At 37.2% G+C, this 20765-nt stretch overlaps 3 protein-coding genes across 4 annotated transcripts; 1 reads left to right on the top strand and 2 right to left on the bottom strand.

Annotated features, from left to right (window-relative positions):
* Positions 1-445: 445 nt before the first annotated feature.
* Positions 446-8982, top strand: LOC132178174 (uncharacterized). The gene is made up of 8 exons (XM_059590628.2): positions 446-1005; positions 2720-2815; positions 4981-5091; positions 5165-5474; positions 6108-6198; positions 6938-7271; positions 7874-8022; positions 8158-8982. Exons 1-8 carry the CDS (start codon positions 679-681, stop codon positions 8666-8668), a joined length of 1929 nt encoding a protein of 642 aa, XP_059446611.1. The 5' UTR covers positions 446-678; the 3' UTR covers positions 8669-8982.
* A 440-nt stretch (positions 8983-9422) lies between these two features.
* On the bottom strand, positions 9423-12534 carry LOC132178182 (NADH-ubiquinone oxidoreductase-like protein). The gene is made up of 3 exons (XM_059590635.2): positions 12386-12534; positions 9923-10007; positions 9423-9776 (listed from the first exon to the last, which is right to left on the bottom strand). The coding sequence occupies exons 1-3, from the start codon at positions 12497-12499 to the stop codon at positions 9667-9669; spliced, it is 309 nt and encodes a 102-aa protein (XP_059446618.1). The 5' UTR covers positions 12500-12534; the 3' UTR covers positions 9423-9666.
* Positions 12535-13017: 483 nt separating this feature from the next.
* Positions 13018-19962, bottom strand: EMB976 (Tetratricopeptide repeat (TPR)-like superfamily protein). Of its 2 annotated transcripts, none has more exons than XM_059595834.2 (8): positions 19283-19962; positions 17368-18772; positions 16930-17241; positions 16063-16167; positions 15892-15979; positions 15661-15782; positions 15216-15280; positions 13018-14601 (listed from the first exon to the last, which is right to left on the bottom strand). In XM_059595834.2, the coding sequence occupies exons 1-8, from the start codon at positions 19811-19813 to the stop codon at positions 14044-14046; spliced, it is 3186 nt and encodes a 1061-aa protein (XP_059451817.2). In that variant the 5' UTR covers positions 19814-19962; the 3' UTR covers positions 13018-14043. The 2 variants fall into 2 exon arrangements, with proteins under 2 accessions (XP_059451817.2, XP_059451825.2); XM_059595842.2 differs by having other exon boundaries at positions 14365-14561.
* Between the last annotated feature and the right edge of the window lie 803 nt (positions 19963-20765).

Raw genomic sequence — 20765 nt, 5'->3', positions numbered from 1 at the left:
AATTGAGTTCCAAACTAATGGTAAGAATTTGAAAAATTATATTGGGTAGAATACTTTAGAATATATGAGAAATCTTATTTCTAACAATTTTATTGTCCAGTTCACACAAATAATATGAAAGACTATAGTCCCTACAGGGTAGCTCAATCGGCTGTGTATCATGCCTCATGAAGTAGATGTCACTAGTTCGAATCCCCTATCCCCATTCTTTTGTGTGGACATTTTAACAAAAAAAATAAAAAATGAAAGACTATAAAATCTACTTGTCGGATCATCTCACAATAGAAATTCACTTACATGGCCTAATAATCCGGCATCAAATTGCTGAGATCCAACCCATAGATACAAAAATCCAGATTGAAGCCCAAGCCCACCAAATCGAGCCGGGTATGGCCTTCCGGGTCCAAAATCCCTGCCTCGCCCAAAACCGTCACAAAAACCCTAAGCAAATAACACAAACCCTACCAAAACCCTGAACCCTCACACACCATTTCTCTCTCTACAGACCTTCTATGGTAACATAGGGGGGGTCTTTGGGTTTCTGCATTCTTGCTCTGCAAGCCAACCCTCCACTATTAAAACCGCTCCAAAATCTTATCACATTTTCTTTCACACTCACAAAAATCCACCTCTTAGGGTTTCGCAGGAACCCAAGAGGGAAAAAAAGAAGAAGCAGAAATGGCTAAATCGTATGCACTAGGGTTCATCTCAGCCCTAGCAGCCTCGGCCTCCTCGTCCTTATCATCACAAACCCACGTAGCTTATGCTGATGGGCCTTTCAAACTCTCTCCATTTTCTTCTTCTCCTTCTCCTTCTCCTTCTTCTGGGCAATCTCAGCCATCCAATCCTCCGGCATCGGCAGCTAGTAGCGACTCTTCGTCTTCGTCTCCCTCAAAGGTTCGGAATGATAATCCAAGGACCACGTCGGCGGGGTTCGATCCGGAGGCGCTGGAGCGGGGGGCCAAGGCGTTGAAGGAGATCACCAGTTCCTCTCATGCCAAGAAGGTTGGGTTTTTTGAAATAGGTTTTCATTTATTAATTTTTGGTTGTTCGGTTTTGTCGATGGTTTGTCATTTTTTGATGCATTGTTGATGGAATTTGTGGATTTGTGCAGTTTCTGCAAATGGATTTTGTTTGATTTTATAGGTTCCAATGAGATTTGGGGTTTTGTGGTTATGAGTTGAAATTGGTTTTCTTATGGGCGTTTTATTTATTTTCGTTTTTGAATTTGGGTTTGGATTCTCATGTATAATTTAATTTAAGTATTCTTAGGCCCTGGCTGGTTGGCAAGGAAACTGAGGAGAGGAAAGGAAAGGTAAGGAGAGAAAAGAAAAAAATACAACTGGGCCATTTGATGGAATGAATAAGTGATATCAAGTCAAGCCAGGTAGATTTATTACTAATGAGCTGAGGAAAGCAAGAAAAAAAAGTCTAAAATTTTGTTCATTTCATTTTTTGTGTCACAATGTTTTGATCTTTTAGAAATGAAAATTTACATGAGTAAAGTCAAATTATGGTTTCAGTCTCAGTTGACTGGTGGGACTTTTTTCTTGGTTTCATTGTTTTTTTATAGATTTTTTTTTTTTTTTTGGTTGGATTCAATAATGGAAGATCAATATCTGATGTAATGACTCTATTCTTTTCCTATGTTTTTTCGAAAACTAAGCCCAACGGTATTTGGGTCAAATGACATCTCTTTCCCCGATAAACAAAAATGTGAAGCGTGAAGGCACAGGTTCAATCATGTAAGGCGTGTGTTAGTCTATAGACGATTTTAAGGCTACAGGAACTTATCTTGTACAAAGGAGAGCTAGTGGGAAATTTTCGTAAAAGGCTTGTTCAAGAATGGTATAGTGACAAATTGCCTTATTAGTGGTTTAGAGCCTAGCATATACCCTCTGTTTGGTTTCCGAGAGAAATGGCGACAGAAATAATGAAGTTCAATTTTGCCTTGTCCAAAATGAAGAAAGTACACGCTTCTGACTAACAATGGGTATTCTCCAAGTGTTTAGTTTGAAAATACACACTTGTCTCAAATACATTATCAAACAATTCAAAATTCAAAACACTTTTTATAAAACTTTCACACCTCGAATATTTTGAAAAAATGGGTGCTTAAGTTTTGCACATGTAGGAGTTTACTTAAATTATTTAACAAATTTTAAATTTTTTAAAAAAATGTTAGGGTTACCGTGTAGAGAGGGGTGGTTGTGCAACCACCTCGATTTGGTTGGGGTGGCCGCACGACCACTATAATAGGCCAGAGGTGGACTCACAACAACGGTTCTCACTTAGGGTGGCCACATGACTAAAATATATATTTTTTTTTTGTAAGTAAGAAGTCAATACTACATTTGTTTGGGTTTTCTTAAAGTAAGCAGCTGTGCTTCATAGAAAACATTTTCTCAAATGTGGACCCACCATACTTCTAAAATACTTCTCACTTTTATGTCACGTCAAAATACTTTTTTAAACAAAAAACAAAGAACACTTATCCGAAGACACTAACAAACAAACATAGCCAATATTATTACTTTGATGGAGCATGGTTATTTCAAAAGCTCTCACCCACCAAATGCATATTCTTTTTTGGTTTCTCATACTTTAAGAAGTGGAAAACATGTTTTGGAAAGTGCAATAAATAGGTATTTTATCTGTTGGCTTGCTTAGAATTTGATGACTTGTGGAGGGAATTTAGTGGTTTCTTTTGTTGGTATAGGTGTTTGAAGTTATTAAGAAGCAAGAAGAGACGAGGCAGACAGAGTTGGAAGCTAAGGCTGCAGAGTTCAAAGCAATGCAAGCTCAATCTGAAACTGTAAGACCCTGTTTCTTTGTTCCTTCATGATTTCTGTACTTTTTTGCTAAATGAAAATGTAAGCCCATATGTACATGCACTTTTTGAATATTTTCTAGTTCCTTCATTTCAAATCCACCACATAATGGAGTATGTGCTCTTCTGATCGGGCCCTTTTGTTTTCTTCTATCTATATTGTATTAGCTTTTAATTATTTTAGCAAATTTTGGGGACTTCTCTGTGCCTGATGAGGACTTTATTTATATAATAATAATAATAATAATAATAATAATCTCGTTAGTTTAATGGTAATCCATGACATATCGCAACTTTTTAGCTGATCAAGGATATTACTTGATTGACTGAAGTTAAATCAGTTCCAGTGATCAGAAATGCGTTTTTAATAATATAACCTTGACATCTGCCAATAAAAGTTCTCAAGTTATATTATGTCACATGTTTGTCAAAGCGATAACACTGCCTTCCAAAAAGAGCTGATTAATATCTTTTGGTGCTTTAAAAGTTTGATAAAAAAAATTATGTTAAACATGAATGTGGAGCAAATGGTATCTCCTTCCTACATAAACGAGGTGGAGGGTGAGGTCAATGATATATGCATGTAGTGATTATGTCGCATGTTTGTCAAAGCGATAACCCTGCCTTCCAAAAAGAGCTGATTAATATCTTTTGGTGCTTTAAAATTTTGATAAAAAAAATTATGTTAAACATGAATGTGGACCAAATGGTATCTCCTTCCCACATAAACAAGGTGGAGGGTGAGGTCAAGGGTTCAATCCTATATGTCTATGGATTGTACTATATTTGCCTGTTAAACAAAAGGAAACAAATGTGGACATTTTATTGTGGGGCGTATGTTATTTGTGGTTCAAAGGTTTCATATATTCTTTGTTAAAAATAAGGAGAAAAAAAGTTGGTATATCCGTTTTTCCTTTAAAATACAATATATATATATATATATATACACTTATCAAAAAAAAAAGTTTTGCATACTTAGTCTGTGGTGGCAGGTCATTGATTATTGATTATGAATGTTTTGGCCATACCGATCTCATTTGTTAAGATTCATTGTTCTGTCTTTGTATATTTAGTTGTCATTGACAAAGACTAAGAGTGTTTTGGCGGGAGCAATCTGAATGCTGAGTGATTGTTCTGTCTATGCATAACTGGCTTGGTTTGCCCTATCTGGTGGTGGCATGTTTCTGCTTACGGTTGTTTAGGAAAGACCAATCTTAATGGCCTGTTTATTGAATGGATCGAAATCAATGTGTGCTTGGAATCTGCTGATACAACTGTGGGTGGGGGACTTATATGGAGTCATGAACTTGATTAGATGCATATTGCAAGCATAGATCCTTTAAGAATGCATTTTGTTAGGGAACCTTGAAAGAGCAAAGGGATTGTGTCCCCCTTCTCACAAAGCAATAGTTAATTTGCTTAGTTTTAATGAGAGTCATTTGACTTGGATTTTCTATCTTAGCTCATTAGCAGTTTATTATATGTCTCTAGAGGATCATGTTTGGGGTGGTTTTGGAGCTTCCATTTGATAAGCCCCTTTCTTTGTGAGCTGCATCAGCCAGCAGCTTGTTGTGCATAATCATTGCTAGTTTTTAGCATATAATTGGAAAACCATAATTTGCTATATGGAAAACCCAATAGCAAATAATGCTTTGGTTTTCCATATAGTCAGAGTGTGTGATATACCTTTTAAATAAAGTGGCTCGGTGAGATGTTGGCTTTAGTCACTCAAATAAGAAGCAATGAAGAAGGCTTTTGAGCTCTCTCCTAGGTTACGTTTAGTATGCGGAATGACTATTCCATTAGGAAAATGAATAGCTTTATTGAGAATGGAAGGTGGAATGGAATGGTCATTCCCATGGGAATGGCTATTCTAAGTATTGGAGTATATGATAAGGATTTATATCCTTATCATTCTCTAACACCAAGGCTATTCTATTTCACCTTCTTCCATTCTTAATAAAATCTATTCATTTTTCTTAATTGAATAGCCATTTCGTGTACCAAACGTACCCTTAATTGTTGTTTGACTTGATCCATGCAAAAAGATTTTTGCTTAATACTTTCTTCTAGATGATGAAAATATCATATCGAACTGTGTTTCAGTGGTATAGTGATTGGTGTAAATTTTCTATTCTGTTGCTTGATAGGAGAGACAAAGGGTAATATATGATGAGCAGAAGAAGCTAGCTCAGCATCAAGCTCAAACAAAATCTCAAATGGCTCGCTATGAGGATGAATTGGCAAGAAAGAGGATGCAGGTAAGTACTTTATTATGGGTTCTTATGATGTTGATTTGTGGTTAGAATTAAATCTGCTTTATGCTTGTGGCAGGCAGAAAATGAGTACCAGAGAGCGAGGAATCAAGAGCTTGTAAAACTGCAAGAAGAGTCGTCAATTAGGCAGGAGCAAGCTCGACGAGCAACAGAAGAACAGATTCAAGCACAACGTCGGCAAACAGAGAGGGAGAAGGCAGAGATAGAACGTGAAACGATCAGAGTAAGAGCTATGGCAGAAGCAGAAGGGCGAGCCCATGAAGCGAAGTTAGCTGAAGATATTAACAGGCGAATGCTAGTGGATCGTGCAAATGCAGAGAGAGAAAAATGGGTGGCTGCCATAAATACTACTTTTGACCATATTGGAGGTATGGACGTAGTTATATTGTTTAATCTGCTTAAGAAAGACTTGTTCACATTATTTGGTATTTTGTTCTACCCAGTAGGGATAATTCATCAAAATGGACAAATAGCATTTTTTCCTTTATCTCAGCCATATATGGATTCTGCTTGTACTTGCAAAAACCGAATCATATTACTTCTTTTTGTGGTGTTCAACTGGTCTTCTTTGATTGTTGGATTTTTTTTTGACACAGCCACATTTAGACTTATGTTTAACAATATCAGTAACTTTGAAATATGTCTGGGTTCAATATTGGTTTTTTCATCATATGCCATGGCTGATGTCCCAAAATTCAGAATAATTGTCATTAAGTAGTGACTAGGTTGTTAGTTTGTTAGTTTGTTTGAAATTCTCCTCATGCCTTGCACTCAAGTTACTAAATAAGGTTTGGTTTTGAGTAGTTCCTGAGGGAGACGAGGCCTATGAGTGAATGAGCCAATCTTGTTTTCTTGCATCCTTGATTCCTTATACGTATGGCATACCAAAAATACAGAATGAGGACTTTGCAGAATTGCACTTAAAATTCTGTCAGTTTTTCCTTTGCCTTTTCATTTCTTGAAAAGGTGTGGCATAATGCAGAGTCATCTATCTTTTGCAGGGGGTTTTAGAGCCATTCTAACAGATCAAAATAAGTTGGTTGTATTTGTTGGGGGAGTGACAGCTCTGGCAGCAGGGGTTTACACAACAAGGTATGTGTTAAAATTATAGTATAGGATTTGAATATGCTGCCCTTTTTATGTTTTGCTTGTGCATTGTTGCCTTCGACAGCTTAGATTATCTATTTGGTGATCTCCATGATCTGGACTTGTTATTGGCCATTCCTCTTTTCTTTTTATTTTTTTCTCTTAATCTTTTGTATTTAGATGGCTATCTGGAAGCTCTTCTGCTCATCTTATAGTGAATTTTTTTGAAGGATCTTAATGTTTGCTTTTGGTGTTAATTTGCCTAAGAGTGAAAAGAAAAAGAACAAAGGTCTTTTAGCCAATCAGTTTGGTGTGTTGTCTGCTGTGTGGGGGGGTGATGTGCTTGTTGAAGTTAGTATTTTGTTGCGTTCAGTTGGGATTTGTTTGAGAGAGTAATAATGGTTACTGAAGTATCAATAATGCTGGGAAAAAATGTATACGCGTATTTGCTAAAAATAGATTTTTTTTTTTTATCTACATGCACCAATTCTTCAGACGTTGTGCCAATATAACTTGATGTTCATTTAGTTATTTTGCTTTGGTAAAGCTCTTTAACTTTGGTATCCTAGTGATTAGGCTGTTTAACTCAGAAGGAAGGACTTGCATTTTACAGATCTCGGGCTATCTGCTTGAACTGTAGTATTGATATGAACTTTGTTGATTGGACTTATTAGTAGTATTATTTTGTTTGTGATTTTCTATCTGCAAAGTTATAGCTCATGCAGGTCCCTTTACTCCATTACAGAGAAGGAGCAAGGGTGATATGGAGCTATGTCGATAGAATATTGGGACAACCATCATTGATTAGAGAATCCTCCAGAGGGAAATACCCTTGGTCAGGCTTGTTTTCTCGTTCCATGAGCATTCTTTCTCGTGGTGCTGATAAGGGATCTGCTTTAAAAAATGGGAATGGGTTTGGTGATGTAATTTTACATCCTTCTCTTCAAAAAAGGATTGAGCAGCTGGCTGGTGCAACTGCCAATACAAAATCCCATCAGGCACCGTTCCGTAATATGCTCTTCTATGGTCCTCCAGGAACAGGAAAAACAATGGCTGCTAGAGAGCTGGCTCGTAAATCTGTATGAGATCTTACTTTCCACTATATAATTTTATGTCCTTGTTAGCTTAATTTAGTTATGTAGATATGGATGTTTATCTATGTACAAGAACATAGATACATGCACACAGGAATACATGGGAAGGATGGTCGAGTTGTTATCAGAGTGATGCACAACTTGGTTGCTCTTAAAAATTGAAGCCTGAATTTAGTTTGATACACTTTGGAATTGCAATTGATTTATCCATGGATGAGCTATATAAACGCTTGATAATTGTTATTTACTCTTTAAACCTTTGATAACTTTTGATGTTAATGGAACTTTTAGGCATTCTGGAAAGGAAAATCAGGCCCCAGAAAAATGTGGACACTTGGGAACTAAAATTGAGTAATAGTTTATCTGTGTCTATCAGTTGAATAACAACATATCGTACTAAAATTTTGGGTGGTATGGAAATGGATGGTGAATATGTGGACGTTGGCACCCTGCTTATGGGGTGTTCCATGTGTTTTGTACAACAGTTATATATTTATGAAAAAATGCCTCTGCTGCTTCATCATGATCATTATTGTTATTATTTTCTTTATTATCATCTTACTGATGTTTAATTCTCATGCTTTTAGGGGTTAGATTATGCATTGATGACTGGAGGAGATGTTGCTCCGCTGGGACCACAGGCTGTCACCAAGATACACCAGTTGTTTGATTGGTCCAAGAAGTCACGGAAAGGTTTATTGCTTTTCATTGATGAAGCCGATGCATTTTTGTGCGAGTAAGTTGCCAATTTTTTTTTTTCCAACCTTTATCCACACTAGTTGGTAATCAGTAATATACATGGTGTTATTCAACACATTAGTTCATTGGAAACCGTATCTGATAACTTGTGTGCGTTGACCAAATCTTGCAGGCGGAACAAAACCTACATGAGTGAAGCTCAAAGAAGTGCACTCAATGCCCTCCTTTTCCGCACAGGTGACCAGTCCAAGGACATAGTACTTGCTCTTGCTACAAATCGCCCCGGTGATCTTGATTCAGCTGTGTCGGACCGTATCGATGAAGCTCTGGAATTTCCATTGCCTGGGGAACAGGAGCGCTTCAAGCTTCTAAAACTGTATCTGGACAGGTATATAGCTAATGCTGGACCAAAGAAATCTAGCTGGCTCCCAAACTTGTTCAGGAAGGAACAGCAGAAGATTGAGATTAAGGGTGTGACGGAAGACATATTGAAGGAAGCGGCTGCTAAAACCGAGGGATTTTCTGGACGAGAAATAGCAAAATTGATGGCAAGCGTCCAAGCGGCTGTTTATGGGAGTGAGAATTGTGTGCTCGATTCAAGCCTGTTCCGAGAGGTGGTAGATTATAAGGTTGCAGAGCATCAACAGAGAAGGAAATTCGCAGCTGATAAAGGTAGTGTATGATGTGTTGCATCACAAGCAGGCGGTTTGTGTATCACATGGCCATACATATGCGGGTCTTTTATCTGGCTTAGTTAGGAACGGCCCATGCTTTTTGGTTTTTGGGCATCATGATCTTATCATTATTTTCCCCTTGTTGATTTGGGGATTTTGATATTTCTCACATCTTAGGTTTTATTCGATATTAAACAGTGAGTTATATTCATAGGCATAACTGTTAAAATAGTCTCGCGCTGTCCGTATAGCTCTGGGCATTCTCTTTGTCCCATCTGGCCATCTTGGTTTTCGTTAATAAAAAATTTTGATGCTAGTGATAATTGAATTATTCAAGCTTTCCTTTCTTCTGATAAAATGTTAAAAAGAAAATAAACTTGCAATTCGTCAAATCGTGACCGTTCAATGTAATAAATAGTCATCAATTTGGGTAAATCCTACCAATCTTATCGTAGTTCATTACCTAACCCATTTGACCATGCCTCCAGTCGTCACGCAAGATCAGCAAGTGGATGAGATAAACTCCGGTAAAAATGAAAAATTAAAAATTAAAAAAAATTGAAGCACCTCCACGTCAATGACCTCCTGAAAGCCGAACAATAATCAAGATATCATACAGGATGCTTCCAATCCCCAAATAGAAAGGGTAAATGCACTACCAATCAGAACCAAACCCAATACTATCAAATCTGAAATGAACTATGGTAGTTTTACAACAATGAAATTAATCACAACGTTTCATAGAACAGTAAATGGACATTGATAAATGGTAAATGCACTTCAGATATTCTTAATAGAGATAGACCCTCACAGAAAAACATGAAAGGGCATGTCAAATCCTTATTTTGCGAAATGTTAGGCACAAGAAAGGATATCATTACACCATGATTCTGTCTGAGAAAAAAACAATATTGGCACTACAAACATGAACCTTGCCACGTCACAAGTATCCCCTAGGAACTCATCACTGCAGATCGTAAGGTTGCAGAATAATCACCTTCAGAATCCTAGTGATGATGGTCCTGAACATAGCGTAGGCCACAATACTTGCAGATAGCTGGCTCACTCAGGTCAAGGCATATGAACTCGATTGGGTGCCCAAGCGCAGGATTGCTGTCTGCAACCAGAAACAAGTAAATCCCTTACAAATCATATCCATTGTTAAGTGTTGAATTGACTTGGCCATGGAACAGAGAATCCACATATAGCTGCCTCAGTGAAAAATATGTGATACAAGCTAAAACAATCAGAGTACAAGCTAACCTCCTTCACAAGCAACAATTCTGCCCTCAACCTTGATGGGTGGAACTTCATTGATCAACTCCATTGGGGACTTCTTACTCGTATCCTATAAATAAAAGTGATATGAATATTCATATGCTCCATAGAAAATGTTTTTAAAACCTACCGGCAAATTTCCTATGTGGGAGTAATCAAAAAGTTCTAACCTTCAAAGGACTTGAAGACAGAGCAAGCATGTTCATACATGGAGGCATAGCAACAAAGAAAGAGATGGAATAAAAGAGAAGAAATGTTTGAAAGAAACATGTTCAAACCTAAAGAAAACGAAGAGTATATGAAAAAATTGAAGAAAAAAAAAAGATGGAGGAAGTCCACATTTGAAAGAATTTTCATTGTGAGCATTGCGGAAAAAATCAAGCAATCTAATTTTCAAATTCTGAAAGGGTAATCTAACTTCTTTTTTTGTCCTGATAAGTAATAGGATCATCAAACTTACTATTTCAATAGGATAGACAATAGGGAAGTTACTTAAATATAGTAGGCTTTGTTGATAACATTTGAGAACTAACACATGTACTTCCATTCAACAATTTAAATGTGCAAAGAAATTCACCAACTTATGATTGAAATCTTATGATCAAATCTTGAAATCTTTCCATAGGCCACTAGTTCCTTATTATCAAATCTTGAATCTTTCTGTAGGGTTCTCTCTCTCTCTAGAAATCTTTCTCTAGGATTTTTTTTTTTCACATAAATTCAAGGTAAAATCAAACTTCCCAAAAAAAAAAAAAAAAAAAACAAAGATGATTTGTGAATCAGAGAGCCATCAAAACTCTCTCTCTCTCTCTCAAACACACACACACGCGCGCACGCACGCCATCCAATTAGACAGCATGTTCCAGTAAAGAAGAACCAAAGAAAACCACAATACCAACAGAAACAAAATATTCAAAAACTATAAGCGACAAAATTGTGCAAGACACAAGCACTATATACTACGCAGTACGCATGTCTTGAATCGGCCAAGAGGAAGAAACTTATAATATCATACCATCCAAATGATTTATTGGAACAGCATACTCAAGTACTTAACTAAAAAACCAATTACATGAATATTTACAGGCTTAAGGGATGTACAAGATGCACATATAGGTGACGCCCAGTGTGCAGAAGTTTGGAAATGTCCAATTATCTTAATAAGAATCCTTGGAAACATTTTGAGTTCAATTTTGAATCCTCCTATGGTTGACCATAGATCAACACATCCCAAAATTTGTTGAATATCTGGCCTACCATTTTTTTTTTATATATATAAGTAATCCATTCTCATTAAGAAACGCAAAGGGGCACAACCCAACTACTTTGCGTGTATATATTTTCATTTAATAAAAAAATGATTTTTAATTAAGTTATTTAATTGATATAATTAATATCAAGAGAAACATCCAATTAAGAAAATGATGAAGAACACATAAATTGGCTTACCATTTATAATGATGATCTATATGGGGCAGCAGCCCAACATGAAGGATTATTTCACGTTTTCACATAAAATGGTGGGATCAACTTTAAATACAAGCCAGTTAAATGCATCAATAAAAGGAACTGGCCATCATTGAATTTTGCATAATTCAGAGTCCCAATTGATTTATATCTATACTACTCAATAAAATACCATCACCATGAAACTGGAATTGAGCCACTCATAAGATACTACTGCTCTCTCATAATTGCTAAAGAAACTAAATCACAACAGTACATAATTTCATTTTAATTTTCTAATCAAAACCACATTGAACCTCCCTAAATGGATCGAAACCCCAATAACATGGCTCTCAAAGAAAGCAGCAGGCAGGAGACTACCCAAAGGGTAATGCAAGACACATTGTTTTCTCATTGTTTGTAATGTTTGTTCATTGTTTTATTGTTTGTTCATTGTTTTATAGACATCTAAGTCTACCATCCAAAACTGCCAGCTACATCAAGACTACCTGATTAACCAGTAGAATCTGGCTAAAAAGTGGTTCACAACCTTCCTCTGTTCACCAAATTAGTAATTCAAACTCTGCAAAAATCTCACATCGATTTTGATATTCTTAGCTTAGAGAAATATTCCTCAATTAATCAATAATCCACTCAGAGCAGTGTTTATATTGCCAAACTATCTTGAAACCAAATTATGCTCTGAAAAATAACTAACAAACGAAAAAAAATTAACCAAAACTATAAATTCCTTTTACATATTATAACAAATAAAAGAACCTAAAAATTAAGCTCATCGAATCCAAATTTTATAATTAAAATTATAATACTCGAATATTTTTTTAGCTTAACATGTTCTCGGCCGACAAACTAAAGCACCACCTCGGTAATACCGAATAGAGAGATTAAAAAAAAAAAAAATCTGACAATAAATTGAGAAAACGAAAATACAATTTTCGGTTCAGAAATTTTAGGTATTGGCAATGGGGAATTAGAAGGTACCTGCATCCATTTGGCGGTGTGGTTGCCGACTTGTACCCTGACGAGGCTGAGATTTCTGGCCAATGATGGAGAATTCGACGATCTGATTAGGGTTTTGAACAGACTCGACGCCATTCCCACAGAGAGAGAGAGAGAGAGAGAGAGAGAAACCAGTGGAATCTGTATAGTCAGAGAGACAACGGGGACTACGATCAGGAAATGGTAGAGTTGGGCTTGTGATTGGGCTTACTGTAAAGCCCACAAAAATACCAGATCCATGGTTAACGAGTCCCAACCAATTACAGAAACGTGTAATCTTTGTACACGTACGGGATAATTACTGTATCACACGTGAGAGATCCGGATTTCCAATAAGGATTGCTAGATGTGAGAAAACCCATATATGCCACTTTTCCAAATTGCTCACCAAATTGCTCAAGATATGCTCTGACATGTGAATCTGGTAAAAGCTTTCTTCTATATTTGTTGTTCGAACGGCTAACAATTTAAATAATAAATTTGCTAAAGATCTCCATTTCATAAGAGAGACCCACTAATATATTTTTACTAAGAAGATTATCTCAATTTTAAATGAAATGGAGAAGAATCATTGTATAGTATAGAATTTGTTTTGTTGCATTTATACAATAAAATGAAGAGAAGCCCCCATTTGGTTTTATTTCCAAAAAAATTCCCAGAAGTTGTATGCAACGACAATTATTAATAAAAGAGAAGGAAAATAGACTGAGAGACACTAGTTCATACAGATCTGTAAAGAAGGAAATTGTACAAAGGCCATTAGCCACAGAAATTGCCAACTCGCTTGTCAAGTTCCCATAATAATTAACCAAGAACATTTCATAGTCGACACATTTCTCATTCAACCAAAATTCCAAGTCCTCACGCACGAGACGAGCTCTTTGCCACTCTAGCATGAGAAGGATTAGCAAAACACAACAGTCTCAAACGACCATCATCCCACTGCTGCTCCTTGCTACTACAAAAAATACTCAATTGTACTCGTGACAAACCTGTATGCTTCCGGCATTCCGCATGCGTGCCGGTGTCGTTGAACATGTGGATGCCGCCTTCTACATGTCAGTAGTCCATGTACTCTCAGCAAGGTCCAATAACATGCACGGTCAGGAATTAAAGCCAGTGGAGAATAGTTCTCTGTATATCCTTTCAGCTTCATGCCACCAATTTTGGGTTCCATGCAACATACAAGATGGACATTTAAGTAACGATGGCCCTCCCAGCAAGATTGCCAAGTTCCCCTACTCACTGAACATAAATTTCATGGTCGAAGTGTCATCAAGCCACTAATTTGAAGTCTTCATACAACAGAAACTCTCGGCTACTCGATCATAGAGGATTAGCAATATAACAGTCCTAAACCATTTGCTGCATACTGCTGGTATGCAACTATGTTACATTTGTTCACCATAGTCGTTTAGACAATAATTCAGCATCTCCCCCAAATTTGAGTCTTGATAGGCTAGAGGAACTCTTTGCTATTCAATCAAGGCAGGGACGATTACCAATCAATTGACTTAACCAACGGCACTGCCGATATACAAATGTGGAATTTGTTTGTAACCCAGTTCCACTACCAAATACTTGGACATCTCTCTATCCCTTTGCTCTACTCAACAATATGAGGGCCTATTACTATTATGTTAGGGTGTTTTAAGCCTCCACCCAACTTCAAGGTCTTTAAGGATTGGGATCCCCAAACTGTTCATTGAATTTAACACACCTTCAGCTTTGAGATCCCTTCCTGCAGACTTGTAAAAAAGCACAACTGCACTCATAATGAACCGGTCTCCTTGCACAGACTCAAAAACTCGTTCAAAAAATTTGATGCCTTCTTCCACATGCCCATAGTCCATGTAACCTCTCAGCATAGTCCGATTGCATGCAAGGTCAGGATATAAACCAGCTGTGAGCATCTTTTTATAAACCCTTTCGGCTTCCCCTATCAGACCTGCTTTTGCAAAAGCAGAGAGTAAGAGGTTAAAGTGAGCACAAGAAGGAGAAATGCCTCTTTTTTGCATAGAATCAATGGTTTCCTCGGCTTCTGAGTATTTCAAATTCTCAGTGTAAGCCCGAATGAGGGAGAGGTAGGTGAAGGAGTCGGGCAAGTAACCATCTCTCTGCATGGCTTGAAAAAGTTTATCTGCTTCGTGATGAAGTCCTGCAGTAGCATATACATTGATCATAATATTGTAGCTGACCTGCATTTCCCCAGCAAAGAAAAGGAATAAGCACTCTACTTTATATGTCTAATTTTCTCACAAATTTTATGTGATGGCAAATACAAATTATTGCAGACAACATATCATGTAACTGTTCAAGTGTTCAACTAATTGATTAAATTGAGCAGTTCAAAATGGGAAAGGGGTCATTGGTAGACCATATGCATATATGACCTTATTGAATGTCTGCCAGCATTGTAGCCAACCAAAAATGATAAATGACAGAAGTGGAGGGTATTGTGACTGATAAATAAAGTTGTTACCAATTTGAAATGCTGCCATTTTTCAAAATAAGAAAAAACATCATGCGCCACAATATAGACTAATTCTAGAAGCTAGAGAAAGAGACAGAGAGAGAGAGAGAACACATCATGTATCTCGAATCAGTGTCAAATAAGATTACAAACAGTGAATTGGAGTCATAGTATTAAGGAACATTATGACATACCTCACCCTATAAAACTATAAAATCATTTTACCAGCAATACAAATCTTTTTGTTTTCTTCTCTAACTACCATTAATGTGCTATTTAGATTTCCTTTTAATCATGATTTCATAAGTTTTGGGCAATATATACGACATATGTGCATACCATCCCAGGTTTTATCCCTTCTTCCAGCATTTTGGTGAATAACAGAGAAGCTTCATGCCTCTTACCTGCAAAGGGGATAAATTTATGAGGTTTGGCAGTATCACAACCTTTTGTTCTATAAATTAAAGGAGAGAAGGAAAAAAAAAAAAAAAAAAAAGGAAAATCCGCCATATGCCATTACAAATACAATTCTAGATACAATCAGAATTTTAAACAATCTAACTTATCTTATTTTTCCAGTATCTGTGTATCTCACAAACTGTTACCAGCACCAAAAGTAATGGAATCAGCATCACTCTATTCATGTTCTTCTCACCATGAACTAAACCAATATAAGTATTGCAATTCAAGAGCAATGAAGTTTTTTTTGACACGTTAACAATGTCCACAATTTTTATTTTATTTTTTATTTTCCTTCAAAACAGAGTTAGAAGTAGAACTATACCAGCCTTCCCATAATAGCTAATCAAATTCATGTATGCCTTTTCATCCAGAGATACACCCAAGCTTTGCGCTGCATTGATCATCTCAACAGCCCTATCCAACTTCCGACCCCGTCCATACACACTGCACACATAGTTAACCAGTATGAACTGCTACATATCACTGATATGACGCATATATACCTTCTTGTTGAATTACTTTCCAAATAAACAAAAGAACATTGAACTCGTACCTGATCATGGTGTTATATGTCTGAATTGAAGGAGAAACCCCCAAGGAAAGCATGCGATCATAGATGCTAGATGCAAAATGCAACTTACCTGCAAAATGAAGTTTATGGCTCAATGCAAGCCTTCTTCCGGATATGTTGCTTCAAAAACAAATTTAAATGATTTGTATAAACCTGCTTCTAGCATGGCCTTGATAAAGGTATTGTATGCCACAGTATCAAGCTTTGAGCTGCCTTCAAGACTCTCATGGATAATATTTTCTGCCTCTCGATGTTTGCCTGCCGATGGGTTACTGTTATCACTAACTGAACTGCCACAAGAATAAATGCAAAGGAAACCAAGCATTGGATGCCACACTCTATACTTCCTAATTGTTTATGGTCATTGTATGCCTTTTAATATGATGGTTGAAATTTGATTTCAAATAAAATGGGCTATTCCAGAAACGTAAAAGTTGGTACAAAGTCATATTCAGACAGGCACTTCAGATGGTCAATAGAGGCCAGCGCTTTTTGCTGAACTGTCGTAGATATTAATTACAATTTTGAGGAATTTTTTGATCTGGCAACTGGCCCTTCAAGTCAACAAGGTATAATTTCAAAGAGCTGATATAAGCTAAGCTCTGCCGGAAGTCTATCATATGTATCTCTACAGTTGCTATAACGTACAAATTTATGCAGAAACTGGTATTAACTGCTTACATTTGATTGATAAAAGCATTTTTATTAAGATAAGTTTTCTAGAATATATAAAAATAAAGCTATGTATAATTTTGAACCAAATGCAAAACATGCGCAGTAGTTTGTGAGAGTGCATCTCTCTTTCTAGATAGGCGTTTCTCTTGTATACTTCATGTGTACCTGAATTGCACTTTAAAAGATATTTTGATTACTTATTAAAAAAAACATTCGTGAGAGTGCATCATTCATGAAACATCCAAGAGTTTTGCACATTATTGGGGGCTCTTTTATCTGATTGCCCCAAAGTATACAGAGAAAGGAACAAACTAGGAGTTAGCTGACTAAGTTTTCCGCTCATACCACTATTCGTCAAAGCGTTCACAACTATGCTGATGGTGACAGCATCCAGATCATGCCCTTCCTCAGCTAACTGTTTGTAAAGTGAGTATGCCTCTTCTGGTTTGCCACATTTGGAATATGCATCAATCATTGACTTATATATTAATTTCTCATTCGTAGAAGAATCTGCAACTGCTGCAAAGACTTCCTGGGCTTTTTTCAGATCGTGTTGCTTTGCATATAAACTAATCAAAGAAGCAATTGTGGCAGGCTCCAGTCTGTAGCCAAGCTTGATCAATTTACCAGTAAGAGTTTCAGCTTTAATTGTATCACCTGCGTAGAAATCAATCTCAGCCATACTTCAATTTCACCATAAACATAGATTAAAAATCATAAAGCGACTTGCATAAAATAATTAAAATTTATCCTTACAACAAAACATTAATATGAGTTACTTGCCTTCTCTAACATAGTTGTTAATGAGCTTACACGCAATTGACAAGCCACCAGCAGTCTCAAGCAACAATTTTAGTATTTCTTCTGTTCTCTTGAAATTTCCATCTGCCAAATACAAATTCAGCATCAGCACAAGAGCCATTTTGTCAGGATGGTCAAAGGTTGAATCCTTTTCATCAAGTTGCTCATCTCCTCTATGGTAACACACAGTTCTAAAACATGTTTGAATGAACCAATTATTCTTGAACGATTTATCAGTACCCAACTTTTCTATTAGCTTTTCAGCATCTTCTAGCATTCCCTCCTTGCAATAGACTTTCATAACCGTCTTGTAAAGCTCTTCATCAAAATCTACTTTATCTTTCCTTATTCGAGCAATAAAATGCTTAGCCTTATCCATCAAGTCCAGTGTTACATACAAATTGAGCATATCGTTACAAGAACCAGCATCAGGAAGTCCAGTCTTGGATAGAGAGTCAAATGTGACTTCGGCAGAGTTCAAATCTTGCTTCACAACATAACATTGCAACAAGACAATATAAGCAAATCTCGAGAACCAAATGTTGCTGGACTTCATTAGCTCAATAATTTTCAGAGCTTTCTCAACATTCCCTGAATTGAGATGGACTTGTGCCATCGTTAAATATGTTTTCTCATCACTAAGCAGGCCCAAACGCTCAGTCTCATCAAATGTCTTTTGGGCATCCTCATAAAGACCAAGTTTTCCATATATTCTTATGAGCAAACCATAGATTACTTCATCAGCTGCAATTTTTTTTCTTTCCATTTCCAAAAAGAGAGAAAGAGCTTTAGAATAATCTTCATTTTTGTAATACAACGTTATAAGTGAAGCACAGGTGTAGTTACTTGGAACTATTTCCCGGGATCTCATGTCCTCATACAATCTTAAGGCTTCATCTCGGTTACCACTTTTGCTACTTAAACTAATAAGTAGGCTATATGCAACCTCCTCTGGAACAAACCCAGCATTCTTCATCTCAGCAAAAGTCTTGAAAGCCTCCTCATGAAGACCTTCTTTAACAAGTGAGCCGATGACTACCGAATAAGAAAAATTATTGGGTGCTACCCCTTTATCCACCATTTGCCTCCAAACCTCTACGACCTTTCCATGAAGTGATTTCTTCTGCAAGGAGGACAGCATGAAATTGAAAACCGAAACAGAGAGTATAATTCCCCTTTCTTGTACAGCAGAAAAAAATGACAACATAGCCTTATGACGTCCCCATCTGGCATACGTACAGAGCATGGTACCACAAGCAACTTCGTCCGCTTCACATCCTGCTTCAAGCATCTCCAAGAAGGTCTCTTCAGCCAGCTTGATCTTTCCAACTTGCCCATATATACGCAGGATAATTGTGTAGACAATAACGCTAGGGCGATAGCTTAACTGTTTGAGCGCAAATCTATCATTACACTACATTAATCTCCATGCTTTGGAAGAAAATAATACTAAAGGCATCGAGTTTCAGCTATTCATTACAGTAAACCATTAATTTAAGACCACCCATTGCTATAAAACCACTGCATATTGGATTGGAGAAATTGACACAAATAAAACCACAACATAACCAAAAACAACACATAACCCGACCAACAAGCAAACAAAAACAAAAAAAAAAAGATGCTGTTCTTTCAAATCCAATACAAATAAAACCTATTGAGTAAATTCAATACAACAGTTACATTATTACCAAAAGTGAGTAATTCACCAAGACTACCTACAACTTCAAAGACCCACTGAAAAGAAACCACTCACAAACCCGCCCACAAAGCAAAATAATTCCCAAACAAAATGTCAAATGTTGCTTTTCCAAAAATTCACAAAAACCCAGATATGAAATTCACCACATCAAGCCAAAATTATAAACTTTCCCGAAAAATCCAAGTAATGACCAACCTGAAGTTTCATCCAATCAAAGAAGTCCCTGGCCTGCCTCCACCCCCTCTGCTCCTTCAACACCGTACACATCTCCCTATAACTCAGCTTCCCCACGAACGACGCCATCACCTGCCTCATATCGTACTCGCCCTCACCCTTCTCTGCCAGGGCCCTCACTTTCCGTATCGCCGCCACCACGTGCCGCCCGTACAAGTGCCCGTTCCGGTCGTCCTGGAGATACTGCACCATCTGCTCCGGGGTGCGCTTGATCCACCTGGGCGTCTGGACGCGCGAGCCCTGGTTCTTGCGCAGCTGGCTGAGGTAGCTGGCCTTGGCCTTGATTATGCGCCGCGCGTTGTCGTCGGAGAGTGGGTTCTTGGAGTTCTTCGACCTGGGCTTGGGCTTGCTCGGGTCGTTTCCGTCGCTGAGGGACCAGGGGTCCGGGGTGACCGAGGAGTGGATGGGGATTCTGGGTTTTGTCGAGGGTGCGTTTGGAGAAGGGAGGAGTGGGGTGGTGGTGAGAAGGAAGGAGGATTTGAGTGCGTCCATCTCTTCACTTGTGCTGGTGCTGGTAGTGTGTTTGGTCCGCGGTAAAGTTCAAACTTTCTCGTGAAAGTCTTGCTGGTTCAAAGGAGTCTCATAGTCATTGAGACAGTGAAGAAGTTGCAGAGTTTTCAGTTCCGAGAAGCAAAGACGCATTTCACTTATCCACTGAGTTAGATAAATATCCCTGCTCATCTATCTTTGCTTATTCTAAATTACGATTTAAAAATAGTAATTTTAAAAGAAGTTAAGTGCATGACAAAATTATAATTTAGTATTTAAAATTATAATTTAATTTTTAAAATTATATATTTTTTAAAAGGATAATTATATAATAAGTTTATGAACCAACTCTTCAAAATTTAAAAATATTTTAGTTTTTATTTTCAAATTTTACTTGTTGAGTTAATCGAAATGACAATAATATTCTTACCGTTAAATTTTTTTAACAACCGTAAGTCCCAATCAAAACGAACTATTTCACCTCACTAAAATATTAATTTTTTATTAATTTAATTTAAAATTTAAAATTTAAATTTAAAAATAAATAAAAAAATTAAAGGAGCAGCTATCACTCCTAGCCACTCCCCACTTCCGTGGGGTGACCACAAACCACCCCATAGGTGGACAAATCACCCTGCGGCCACCCCAGGGGGTCTGCGGGCCACCCCAACCATCCATGAGGTGGCTTTTTAATTTTTTATATGTGAAGTTGGGAGGCCATTGCAATTTGGGCTGTTGTGAAAGAAGCAACCTATTTCAAAGTTTTGGAAACTTCAGGGCAAATGTCAGCAGCCAAAGTTGGTCCATGGTAACAGCAGCATAGATTTGAATTTCGCACCTAGGAATGGCTAGCAGGGAATGGGCCTATGGAAAGCCTCAATGGGCTGATTTCTGAAAACTACCAAATAATTGTTACAAATGGACAGTCCAACACTATATGTTGAATATATGCTAG

The sequence above is a fragment of the Corylus avellana genome, chromosome 2 (assembly GCF_965113065.1).
Source record: "Corylus avellana chromosome 2, dhCorAvel1.hap1.2, whole genome shotgun sequence".
Lineage (NCBI taxonomy): Eukaryota > Viridiplantae > Streptophyta > Magnoliopsida > Fagales > Betulaceae > Corylus > Corylus avellana.
This window is presented reverse-complemented; position numbering and strand designations above follow the sequence as displayed.